General features: G+C 39.8%; 1 protein-coding gene across 2 annotated transcripts in view; it reads left to right on the forward strand.

Annotated features, from left to right (window-relative positions):
- AGMO (alkylglycerol monooxygenase) overlaps positions 1 to 12,769 on the forward strand; it is a 265,665-nt gene that overhangs the window by 139,062 nt on the left and 113,834 nt on the right. For both annotated transcript variants that reach the window (XM_074943355.1, XM_074943356.1), the window contains exons 11-12: positions 1,671 to 1,753; positions 2,760 to 2,865. In XM_074943355.1, coding sequence (XP_074799456.1) covers positions 1,671 to 1,753; positions 2,760 to 2,865 — 189 coding nt within the window. The remainder of the gene's footprint in view (positions 1 to 1,670; positions 1,754 to 2,759; positions 2,866 to 12,769) is intronic.

The raw sequence follows: 12,769 nt of genomic DNA on the forward strand, positions 1-12,769 counted from the left end.
GTTGCTTCACCCGAACCTTGCCTCCCTGCACTTGATTGCATGGTTGCTGCATGGCTGACCCCTGAAGAGCAGGCCTGCTCTGATCAAGTTCAACAGGTCTTGATAGATAGTAGAAAACCTTCTACTAGGGCTACCTACCTGGCTAAGTGGAAATGTTTCACTTGTTGGGCCGTTGAATGGAATCTGTCTCCATCCCAATCTTCTCTGCAGTCTATCTTCGACTATCTGCTCTCCCTAAAGCTTCCAGGTCTGGCTCTCTTGTCTATTAAGGTTCACTTGTCAGCCATTTCAGCCTTCCACCTTCCAGTGAATGGCAGATCAGTGTTCTCTCATGGGATGATGATCAGGTTTCTCAAGGTGGTGGAAAGACTCTACCCTCAGGTTCACAAAGCGATCTCGACATGGGACTTAAACTTGGTCCTGTCGAGGCTCACGACGCCTCCCTTCAAGCTGTTAGCATCATACTCCCTACTGTTTCTCTCTTGGAAGGTCACCTTTATTGTGACGATCACCTCGGCCAGAAGGGTCTCAAAGATCAAAGCCCTGACATCAGAACCCCCTTATACAGTGTTCTTCCAGGACAAGGTCCAGCTGTGCCCCCATCTCGCCTTCCTACCAAAGGTGGTGTCACAATTCCATAACAACTAGGACATTTTTCTGCCTGTCTTCTTTCCAAAACCTCACAAGACTGCTGAAGAACATCAGCATCATATGTTGGATGTTAGGCGGGCCCATGCCTTTTAGATTGAGAGAATTAAGCCCTTCTGCAGCTCCATGCAACTCTTTGTAGCAGTAGCGGAAAGGATGAGAGGGCTACCTGTGTCATCCGAAAACATCTCGTCCGGGATAACCGCCTGTATCCAAGCTTGCTACAAGCAGGTGAAGGTTCTGCCTCTGGCCATCGTGACCACTCATTCCTCAAGAGTCCAGGCTTCGTCGGCAGCGTTCCTCATGCAGGTACCAATCCAGGACATCCACAGAGCTGCAAACTGGTTGTCGGTTCATACCTTCGCTTTTCACTACGCCATCACCCAACAGGCCTGTGATGATGCCAGCTTTCGGAAAACAGCGTTGCAGTCAGTATGTGCATGAGCTCCAAGCCCACCTCCAGGGCTACTGATTGTGAGTCACCTAGCATGGAATGGACATGAGCAAGCACTTGAAGAAGAAAAAACGGTTACTAACCTTCTTCATTTTTTTTAAGCAATATTTTTTTCAACTGCCTGTACCCTCTGGGGAACCATTGCAAAGCTGCAATGACATTATGAACGGGAAAAAGAGCAGGCTGGGCTTTCATATTTATTTAGAAAAAATAGCTATTTGCTTTTGGGTACCAGTGTGAAGGCTTCAAATAATTTCAGGGGGAAAACGGTAATGAAAATTTTAAAAAAATATTTTGAAGGCTAATCCTATGAGAAGAATTATTTTAGGAAAAATCTGATTCTTGCAGCTTCCAAGAAGAAAAAATAAGAACATTTAGGGAGTGGGCTGGAGAATCTGGCATGGGTTTTTTTTGATATAAAGTTCAAAGTAGCCTACTACTTTAAAAGGAGACACTAACGTATAATTGAGAGTGAAAGGTCAGGCTGCTCCAGTGTCATGTTTAGAACCCAATATCCCTTCAGAGAGTTACCCTAAATGAGTAATTTGTCTCTTTGTTGTTTTTACAGACATTATCACAGGTAACTCTTCTCCTGAGGATTGGCTACATTATCCTGACATTGACCTCCATTGGATTCCTTATGGAGCTAAGGCAAGACATGAAACGTTTTCTTTCTTTTCTTGTTTCCTGGTTGTGAGAAAAAAAAAGGTCTATTGGCTACCACAATCACTTATAAAGTATGGCAACCATTCAGATATCAAAAGTCTATAATGTTAATCAAATGTGTGCACTTCCTACTTGCACATTGCAATATATGGACCAAATTGTTATGCACTTATAAATAGTATGCAACACCATGAGTACTCCTGTTGGAGTCCATGAGAATTCTTTTGGACTGTCGAGCTACTCAGCATGAGTAAGGACCTAAGAAATAATGGAAAACAACTTTAGAGAGAAATGGTATTCATCCTGCCTGAAAACTATGCAGAAGAAATTATTTATATTTAAATACATGGTTATGTCTTCATTAAACATTCCAGTGACAATCCTTCTCTGTTTGACATTCATTATTCAGTCAGAGGTAAATACTTTTGATCTTTACACACTAAATTATTTATTTCAGCATAGGGAAAGAATTTGGCAATGTACAGGAGAAGTTCAGAATTTATGCAGCTAAAAATGTGGATGGGTGTAAATACAGGAAAATTAGAACTATGTAAAGATAGGCTCAAATTATTCATTAGGAATTTTTCATAATTTTGCCATGCCCCATTCTTACCCTCAACTCTTGTATAATAAATAATTGACTCCACCAATAGGGATTAATAGGTTACAGCTTTATTCAGAGTTTCCCAGGCAAAAACTACATTAAAATAGAATTAAGATTGAGAGTATTATATCAGTAATTTAAGGTAGAACACATTACCCAGATGTCGAAATTATTCCCAAATCAAGTTTACTAATCCAGGAAATTCAGAGCTAAGGTTTTAAATTGTAAACTTTAAATCAGATTTATAGTGAAAACTCAGTTGCAATTGCGTATTACTACAGGATATCATCAGTGCCTTGTTCTGTATTCATGTTTGTCACTGAAGTACTCAACAGATTACATGCAAAGGAGAAAAAACTGAACATTAATTTTAATTCTTATTTCTAGGCCCAAAGCAGCTAGTTTGGAAGCTGTCCGCTGCTCAGTCTTTCTTGTTCTGCACAAACTTAGTTACCTGAAAATATACATTGCTTCCTTGGCATTTACTTATGAGGTAAGATATTTGTTTTTAAGAGTGCTGCACGCAATTTGCAGACCCTAGGGACTCTATATTTTTTGTCCTTTTCAGAAAATGAGTCATTTTGCCAATTTAAGATTATGGGTTGCCTTTAGAGGTATATATTTTGGATCCATGTTTTTGACTATACAGTTGAACAGAATTTGGGAATTTTTTTCTTAGCCTTTTATCATATTTCTCACACATTTTGAGGTTTTACCATAGGAGAAATTGTTAATTGTGATTGGTATCTAATGTATCAAATCAAAAAAAGTCAAAGACAACAATGTGTTATCCTGCTAAGCAAAAATAATATATTTCTGGCCATAAACTTTGAAAGAAATACCCTCACGTGCTGCCCAACCTCTGGATTTAATGTATTCCCGGATCTTAATTATTCTGCAGGATTTGACAAAAGCCCAAAGGGGCATGCTCAGTTATCATGGTGTTGAGATTGACTTTGTGTTTCCTGATTTCACACTCTCATTATGACACACTTGTGTTTACTGTTTTGGTTTCTCTGCACTTGAGTTTCCCAAAATATTGGTGTATATTTTACATTAAAATGATATTTTCATATGACTCCAAACTGTACCACATTCTTAAGAAATCTGTGGTTAGTTTCCAGATGAGGATATGTTAGGGTTGTGCAAGTCTGCTTTTATGAATGGTTCACTGCACTATTGAGAGATTGGTTAACAAATCAAGTTTACTTTTGGGTTTGGCCGGATGATGATCTGAAGGGTCCAATGCAATCATTTGACTGTATGATAGCTTTATGAAGTGCCAAGGTAACACGCATCAAGCTATTTAGTATAAGTGAGTTATTTAAGAAGAATGCATTAAACATAGTAACTTAGTGTTTTTAATGTAGTGGGGGTTTTAAGAATAACAGTTTCAAATATTTTTTGTCTTTCCCTCAGCAAAAGAAAGTTCCTCTAAAAACTAGGACACATATGTATCTTTTGGATTAGAAACAGAAAGATCAAAGGCCAGATCCTGAAGTGGTCTAAATTGGCATAGCTCTGTCAACTTCAGTGGAGTTACACCAATTTACCTTCGTTAAAGATCTGACCCCCCAAGATGTTGTTAATTGGGTGTTTCTGAAAATGGTACCAATTTTATTGCCTTTTCTCTGACAGCAGGCAATATCACCATGGAAAAATATATTATTCTAATGTTTTCCTCCCTGGGACAGGAAACAGTTGTTAGACAAAATTTAAAGTTGATTAGCAAAATGTCACTATTTACAAATTATTTTGAACTTTTTGGTAATTGTTATATTGATGTCATACCCTGGATTTTAAAATCAACAAGTGTCTTTTAATCAGTGTACATCAGAGTTAAAGCCCATGTTTTATGGATTTCATGAAGGCTTTTGTTTTAAGTATGAAGGGCCTCGCATTTGGAAAATTTTTTTTAGTGTACATTGAGTAAATTAGAGTAATAGATATTTTTTAAACATAGAATTAATTGTCCTGTGTTTATTTGCTTCCCAAGGTGTGATAGAGCATTCTTAGATGAGGATCTATAAATAGAGCTTTTTGGAAGCCAGGACTCTGGTCACTTAGAGCACTCAGGGTTAGAGTAGGAGGGAGTTAGGTGATGAACTGGTTTGGAAAATTAGAAGGGATCACTGGCACTTGTGGAGAAGGGGATGAGGTAATTAGCTTATCAGATGGATAACTGGGAGAAGAAGGCAAGTAGTTAAAAGGCTGAGCCAGGCAGCAGGAGGGGGCTCCTGCTAGCTACTGCTGCTGTTGCTATATGTGTGTTGTACCTGGAGCACAAAGGCAAAACAATAATAAAAATATTTGGTGAAGGTTGTCTGGTGGACTATGTATGCTGTTTAGTCACCAGGGGGACATACAAGCCTGGGTTTCCAGGGATGAAAGGGGACCCACTTACAAATGTCAGGTCAGCTTGCTCCGGTCCTGTGCCTACCAGATGTCTCCACCTTCTAGTGCCCAAATAGTGACTTCAGACTCTCTCCCTGCAGCCCCCTCTGCTATAAACTTCCTAGCTTTTTGCTAACCAGCTTGTTCCTGCTCAGCTGGGCTTCTTGATCAGTTAAGCCTGTCTCTCCCTCCAGGTGCAATTAGGTAACAAAATTGGCCTCTTAGGCACCCATTAACCCATTCAGAACCTGAGTGGGGTACACGCACTGTCACACAAGAATTATCATCTGATTTGAAATACACGTGCAACTCAATGGGAGCTATATGAATATAGCCTTGACTTATGTAAATATTTCACTTATCATTCTCGCAGGCAAGTAAGTGTGTGTGTGTAAAAATATAAGTAAGATAAGGTTTAGGGAAAACAACAAAATATTCATAGTCTTTGTTTCCAGGACATTGTCCTGATTAGTTCTGGAGTAATCGTATGGTTTTCTACTTCACCGTGTAAAAATATGCAATAAATAAAATGCAATTATTTTCTCTTAATATTAATTTTTTCAAAAGTCTATTTTGTTTCTTATTCTTAATCTATTTCCTTCGTTAAAGTATTGACTCCCTTCATCTCTGACTACTTCTGTAACTCTTTTTCCCTTCCTTTCTCTCTTCCTTCTTCTCTTTTTGGTTATTTATTTCTGCTTTCTTCAGTTTTTTTCTCTCTTTTCCTCATATTGGCCTTCCCATTTGATTGCTTCTCTGGCCCCTTTTCTTTTTGTCTCCCTTCTTATTTTGTACTGGCTGGCTAGTCGTCATTGGTAGTATCTCATGAAGTTTTCTTTGAAAATATCACAAAAGCAAGTGCCATCCAAGTAATTTGCTAGCGGACAGACCAGAATATGAAACAGCAGATGTAGTTTCTTAAAGTTAATATAGGGCTTGTAAATTGCCAAACTGATAGCACTGGACACCTCAAGTCCTCCATTTACTACAGAACAGGTATACTATGGGTATGTCTATACTGCAATTAAACACTCGAGGCTGGTCTGTGTCAGCTGACTCAGGCTCCTGGGGCTTGGCTGAAGGTCTGTAAAATTGCCGAATAGGTATTAGGCTCAGGCTGGAGCCTGGGATCTGGGGCTCTCCCTCATTGCAGGGGCCCAGAGCTTGGGCTCCAGCCCAAGCCTGCGCATCTATAATGCAGTTTTCTAGTTCCTCAGCCCAAGCACCACAAGCCCAAGTCAGCTGACGTGGCCCAGCCACGGGTGTTTTATTTCAGTGTAGACATACCCCAAAGATATGGCACGGTTCCTCATCTTGCCCTTCAAGGGTGCCATGATCTAGAAGGTTTACCTTCGTGAGTAAGAAGATATTTTATTGTACCTTCACATTCAGTTTCTGGACTCCCTGCTGGGACTGTTAACAAAGGATGGTAATTTGCGATAGTGGGTTTCATGATGCAGACAATCACCCAAAAAGAAGGACTGAGATCACCAACTCATGCAAAAAAGCTGTCAAACAGATTTCAGATGGCAGTAGTTACTAATCTGGGTGAATTTGAAACCAGTGACCCAAAGGTGAAAAATTTAGACTTTTTCCAGAATTCCTCAGATCCTGAGGTTAGGGCTAAGGGAGATCAATCAAAACTACTCACTTAACCTGGCTATACATGTACAGTGATATATTGTGACACACACAAACATTAATCTGTCTAGTATGTGAAATGATTATCCTTACTTCTGCCACCTTTGTCCTTGCAATTTTTCATTTGCTCATCCACACATCCCTTTTTCCCTCACTCTCTCGCACACAGACACCAGTCTTATTCACAACTTGAGACAGACATTAGTTCAATCATTTTAATTTACTCTTTTTAATCTGAAGTACACATAAACACACACTCTTTCTCATTCTCTCACTTTCCCACATTTAATGTACCCATTGCAAAATGTATTTGTGTACCAGGTATAGATTATTGTGGTGGTAGTTTAAATTTCTCTTACTCCAAATTCTATTAACTCACTTTGTAGATATATAAATGTCTTTTTGGATGCTGATTTAGGAAAATAAAGAAAACTAGTGTAAATTGCAATATGCATGATGACAATATTCTGTGCACCTAGAATGTAGTGGCTAATTCTGTCCCAGAGTTCATAAATCTATGCTGCTCATGGAACCAGTTCTGTGGCAGATTCTGTTTGACATGCACTATCCTGAATCATTTGAAATGTGCGTGGGTAAGTATAAACCTTATTCATATTTATTCTCTTGTAGTCAAATACACATTACACAAAAACTGAGTTTCTGCCTGAAATGTGTCAGATTCGTGAGATTTTAGAGCTGTCAGGAGGTGGATCACAAGACGGAACAAGTATCAATTCCTCAATGCTAGATTGTTCTCTTCTGCTTTATCATTACAACTTCATGTTTGTTGTCCTTTATATATATCCTTTATGTCTTAACACACATCCCCATATCCAGGCTCCCCTTATGCCCTTGTTAGAGACTGATTGTGTCTTGTAGGCATAGACCTATGCTGGGATGGTGCAGAACCATTGTGCCTCAGAGATAGACTAGTTGGTCACATATTGGCAGGCACTCTGCCTTCTAGTGTTCTCAAGTGTGCAGTAGGTGAATGCATCTTCTGGGTGATCAACCAGCTCTTCTGGCCAATGCATAGGGGGAGAAGAATCATAGAATCATAGGACTGGAAGGGACCTTGAGAGGTCATCTAGTCTAGTCCCCTGCACTTGTGGCAGAACCAAGTATTACCTAGACCATTCCTGACAGGTGTTTGTCTAACCTTCTCTTAAAAATCTCCTGTGATGGAGATTCCACATCCTCCCTAAGCTAGTTATTCCAGTGCTTAACCACCCTGACAGTTAGGAGGTTTTTCCTAATGTCCAACCTAAACCTCCCTTGCTGCAGTTTAAGCCCATTCCTTCTTGTCCTATCTTCAGAGGTTAAGAAAAACAATTTTTCTCCCTCTTCCTTGTAACAACCTTTTACATACTTGAAAACTGTTATCATGTCCCATCTCAGTCTTCTCTTTTCCAGACTAAACAAACCCATTTTTTTCAATCTTCCCTCATAGGTCATGTTTTCTAGACCTTTAATCATTTTTTGTTGCTCTTCTCTGGACTCTCTCCAGTTTGTCCACATCCTTCCTGAAATGTGATGCCCAGAACTGGACACAATACTCCAGTTGAGGCCTACTCAGGGCAAAGTAGAGTGGAATAATTACTTCTCGTGTCTTGCTTACAACACTCCTGCTAATACATCCCAGAATGATGTTTGCTTTTTTTGCAGTAGAAACATGCCCCCTCCTTTCAATCACTCTCCACTGCCTTTGAAAATCTGTGTGTATCTGGCGGAGCAGGAAGGAAGCATCCCTTGTTCTTCCCAGAGAGTAAGAGCTACAATTCTGGAAGGCCCTTATGCGGACCAAGTAAGGGAGGTTACTTTATGAATGTCATCGGCCTACCTACATAAGACCTAAGCAGAATCTGGCCCTAGTATATTCATATTCTGTACTAATTTGGGCTGAATGAAACACTATGGAGACTATGGCTTTTTTCTCAAGGTGATTTTAAATCAACATTGTTGACTTGAACCTGTGCGTTAATTCTAGTGTAACTGAGAGGTTACATAAAGTATAGATGTGCTTTGATCCATGCAATGAAATAAAACAAGAAGATTATTTGATGAAAGTTGTTGAACAATTGAAGATAAGGTCTTGGAAACAAATGTCTTCTCCATATTAGAAGTTGGGCATTTTGGCTAGTAAAATTTAGGTGCACTGAGTTCTAAGGTAGTGATTTTAAATAAACCATTATAAATGTAAATGAATTATGTTTGGTATTGGCACTGCTCTGAGGGTATTTCAAGGAGTAATTGCAGTAATATTTCAATGATTAGAAGACGTTGAAGTTATAATGGATGCTAATTGAATTTGGGTTAGGGATCTTAAAGAACATATTGAAAAACTTCGGCAAGTTTTTCTGTGAGCAAGATACACCTAACAGAAATTAAAGTCAAAATTTGGTCCAACTGAAGCTGTCTGTATTAGACTTGAGCTGAGTAAAGAGGTCTTAAATGATCTACATTAAATTAAAGCAATATTGAAATGCTCACTCCACATTTTAAGGTATCCTGACTGTGTTTTATTGGGATCATTTGAGCCATTGATGCAAAACTTGCCCGTTAATAGCTGTGTAAAACCTCTGAGCATGCCTGGTGTGAATGGGATGTTTTCAGAAAGCTGAACATACTGACTGATGTAAGTGCTCATACAGTTAATGATGAGCTCTGTGCTTCCCTGCAACCAACCTGTCTATGGAGGGCTTTATTAGCTTTTATAGATACAGAACATTGGTAACAAAACCTTGAGATATGAGGCCATGCTTTTAAATTTTAAGAAACTCTGGGTATTTCTGCACTGCACTACAGTGCAGACTATGGGGGTGTGAATTGCACACCACACCAGAGAGTTGCGCTTCAGCTGCCCAGTGTGGGTGCTGCTGGAGCAAACTAAAAGGTGCCTAATTCACATTAACATACTGGGTCAATTTCTGTTGGTGAAAGAGTCTTGCTTTCGAGCTCCACAGAGATCTTCTTCCTTGTCTCTTTCACCAACAGAAGTTGGGCCAATAAAAGATATTACCTCACCCACCTTGTGTGTGTCATAGCCTGGGGCCAAAATGGCTACAACAACATTGCAAACAACACTTCTAAAATAAAGTATTTCTGTTTTCTTTTCAATTTGACTCAGGCATGGGTTGTATAAGGATTAGAGAAAAATAAGTGTTTCGGAAGGTATGTAAAACCTCATGCTTCAGGGCATAAGCCAGCTTCTAATGAAGCTAGAGAGAAACTTCCTTGTGGTCAGCTTATTCCACAACTTATTCCACAACTAACCTCTACAACATCTTTCTAGCATCTTCTTTAGAAGGAGCTGGTGCTGGTGGAGACAGGATTCTGAACTAGATGGACCACTGCTCTGATCTAGAGTGCAGTTCCTGTGTTTCTAACTAGTGTGTTAACTAATCTGTCTGGAGAAAAATATGGAATGGGTATCTATTTAAAAGTACTGCTTTGCACTGTACTTCTTACCTCACAGCAGTCCCTCTGAATGTGATGTATTACCATACTACTGACTTGCGACTTCTTACATCATGCAGAGACTTGCTGTTACCTCACTTGTTTGTTAATACAATTTACCAGCCTGAGAACGGAGACTTATGACCGTTGATTTAAAACAAACCTTTACTCACAAGGAATTATTTCCACATCAACCTTAGTTTTCTGCTCTGTGGAATTTTTGCTCTGCCCCTCATTATGATCATCTGTGCCACATTTCAAAACGCAGTATATCTCATATTTGGCTTCCATTAGGTTGAATGCTCCATACCCTGGGCTATGATTTATGACTTCAGCATTTATGCAGTCTCCATGCACTAACAAGGTAGGCTGGTGCATATGAAATATATTTAAAAAATGAAGGTGGAAGAAGGAGGGATGGGAGGAAACCCTATAGCCTCATGATAAAAAGCCTTGTCAACACATATGGAGCTAAACAAACACAAGTTGTAATCTTTATTTTATATGTTAGCTTTGCTCATAAAAGTCTGCCATAGTGTGTCGTGAGCATTCAGTGGGCTGAACTTTTAATATTCTTGACAACTGCCCTAAGAGGAATAATGTCCCTTAGAAAAAGTCACAGTTAAACCTGGCAGTAGATTAAGTTAGTTTCCGTTTAGGTGTGACAGCAGAGTCATTACTGGTTTTAGCCTGAGCCAATGTGTGAGTCGGCTTCACCACCATCAACTAAAGACTATGATGTATGGTTCCAGATGCTCTGGCCAATTGACCGTAAAATTGCTCCGCGTTTCTGGCAGAGCAGCCAAGCTGGAGCTTTTTAAAATCTCCACTCCCCAAGCTCAACACCCTCCTCCCTCCCCCCTCTGCTTAAAAGCTCCTCATTATTCTTCCTCTGCCCCCTGATCTTAGCAAAAAGAAAAACTTCTGGAACCAATTAGAAATGTCTGCACTTGATGAGATTTGCACGTGAGTTTGGAATTGTGAGGCTTTGATAGTGTCAGCCAACAGCTGCAGTTTCAGGTGGTAAAATCTTGGAAGGAATTTTCCAGGGTTTATTTACAATCATCAAATAAAATAAAAATCAAGACAACTTGGAGACCATCTAATGTGCCATTAAAATGAGGTTGGAATTGGATTATATATTTATTTAATCTGAAAAAAGTAAACCAGTGGTTTACTATCAGGATCTTTTCAATTACCTTACAGTCAAGACTGTGTCAAGCGGTTGTAATAAACTGCAAAATATGACCTGCCTGCCATAGGTTTAGCTGTAAAAGAAGCATCTGCTATTGCTTTTGTCACTTTAATTGCTTGACAAGTCAAGGAGATAGTCAGGGCTAATAGAAATCAGAAACTTCGCGTAAAAATTGGGAAAAAAAATAGTGTCTTCCCTGTTGTCAAATATAATGGGGAGAGGGAGAGGAAAGAGAAACACTTGAAGACATAAATGCTATCGACATACATTTGAAAATGATGTAGTTCACTTTTAGTTACTCTGATATATGTGAAAACCATTATTAGTAAGGTTAATGGTACCCTTCTATTTGTGAACTGGATTTTGTGGCCCTTCGTTAGCCCAAGACAGTTAGTGGTTGACTTAATGCTCTTATGAACGGTTAAGTTTATGAAGTCAACAACCGTGGAAAATGAGGTTACTGAAGTACAGTTATCCTCTTAAAAGTGTCTCTGAAAAAATGACATTGTGGAGTTTCACCATTTATTCTCTGGATAATTTCTCTTTCCGATTTGCTTGGTTTGTAGGTCAAAGAATGATTTTTCTAATTGTTGGCCAGCTCTGAAAATCAAGCAGTATTTCCTTTCTCCCTCTTAAAACACACAAGTAATAAAGATTCGGCAATGAGCACGTCGGCCTCAGTTGTACTACTGCCTCTACACAGGTGGAGCCTTCCACCTGTACAGATACACTGGCTGACGGTTTTGCTGTGGATGCACAAATCCATTTTGTCCTTCCACAGCTGTATTGATTCTGAAGCCCTCGAGCTAGTAGACAAATGCCAACTATTTTGTGTAGGACATGTTTTTAAGTTTTCTGGTTTTTTTGTTTCTTTTGCCCAATTTCCCAATATTTTTTTAAATGAAAACTTGATTACTGATGTTTTTCTGTTTTATCAAAATTATTTTGGGTAAAAAAATTGTCAAATACAAAAAAAAATGGCAGAAAAAAATTGATTTTTTAATTAAAAAAATGTAACCGAAATGTTTGTTTTGGTTGAAAAGCTATTTTTCATCATAAAAAAAAAAACCCTCCACAAACTATTTCAACCAGTTCTATTGTGCATTAGCAGTACTTCTTTGAGTCAGTAAAGGAAGCATTTGTTTCTCACACTGGGAGCAGATAGATTGAAGTAAGAAGTTGCCTGTTTTATTTTATTTAAATATGTAAACACAAAAAGATTATCTCTCTCAGGCATTAGCTGCCTATGACCGGTACTTTAAAAATACAGTCCAATCAAGACTAAAATAGCGGTAGCAAAACAACCACCTTTCTGAAAGCGAGTCCACCATCAGCACTGGTGATGGGGGAGGGGGATTGCAGGGACTATAGCCACCCCAAAATTTGCCTTAGCCCACCCCCCCATAGCCCCCCCCGAAGCAGCTGCTGCTCTCCAGCTACCCATCTCTGAAGGCAGAGCAGAGAGAGCAGCAGCTGCTGGCTAGGCACCCAGCTCCAGCAGCAGCAGAGACGTATGCTTGGGTCGGGGGGCTGGGGTGACCGAAAGCAGCCCCTGGGATGTGTCCCTGCCCGCTCTCCAGGACAGGTGAAGGGTCCGGAACTCCTCACCGTGGCCTGGACTGACCCACTCCAGCCTGGGCTCCTGTGCAGCACCCTCCACAGTTGCTGCTCCCCGAGGGCTCTGCCATGCCGGGTCCCCCTGCCCAGGCAG

Source organism: Natator depressus, chromosome 2 (genome assembly GCF_965152275.1).
Source record: "Natator depressus isolate rNatDep1 chromosome 2, rNatDep2.hap1, whole genome shotgun sequence".
NCBI lineage: Eukaryota > Metazoa > Chordata > Testudines > Cheloniidae > Natator > Natator depressus.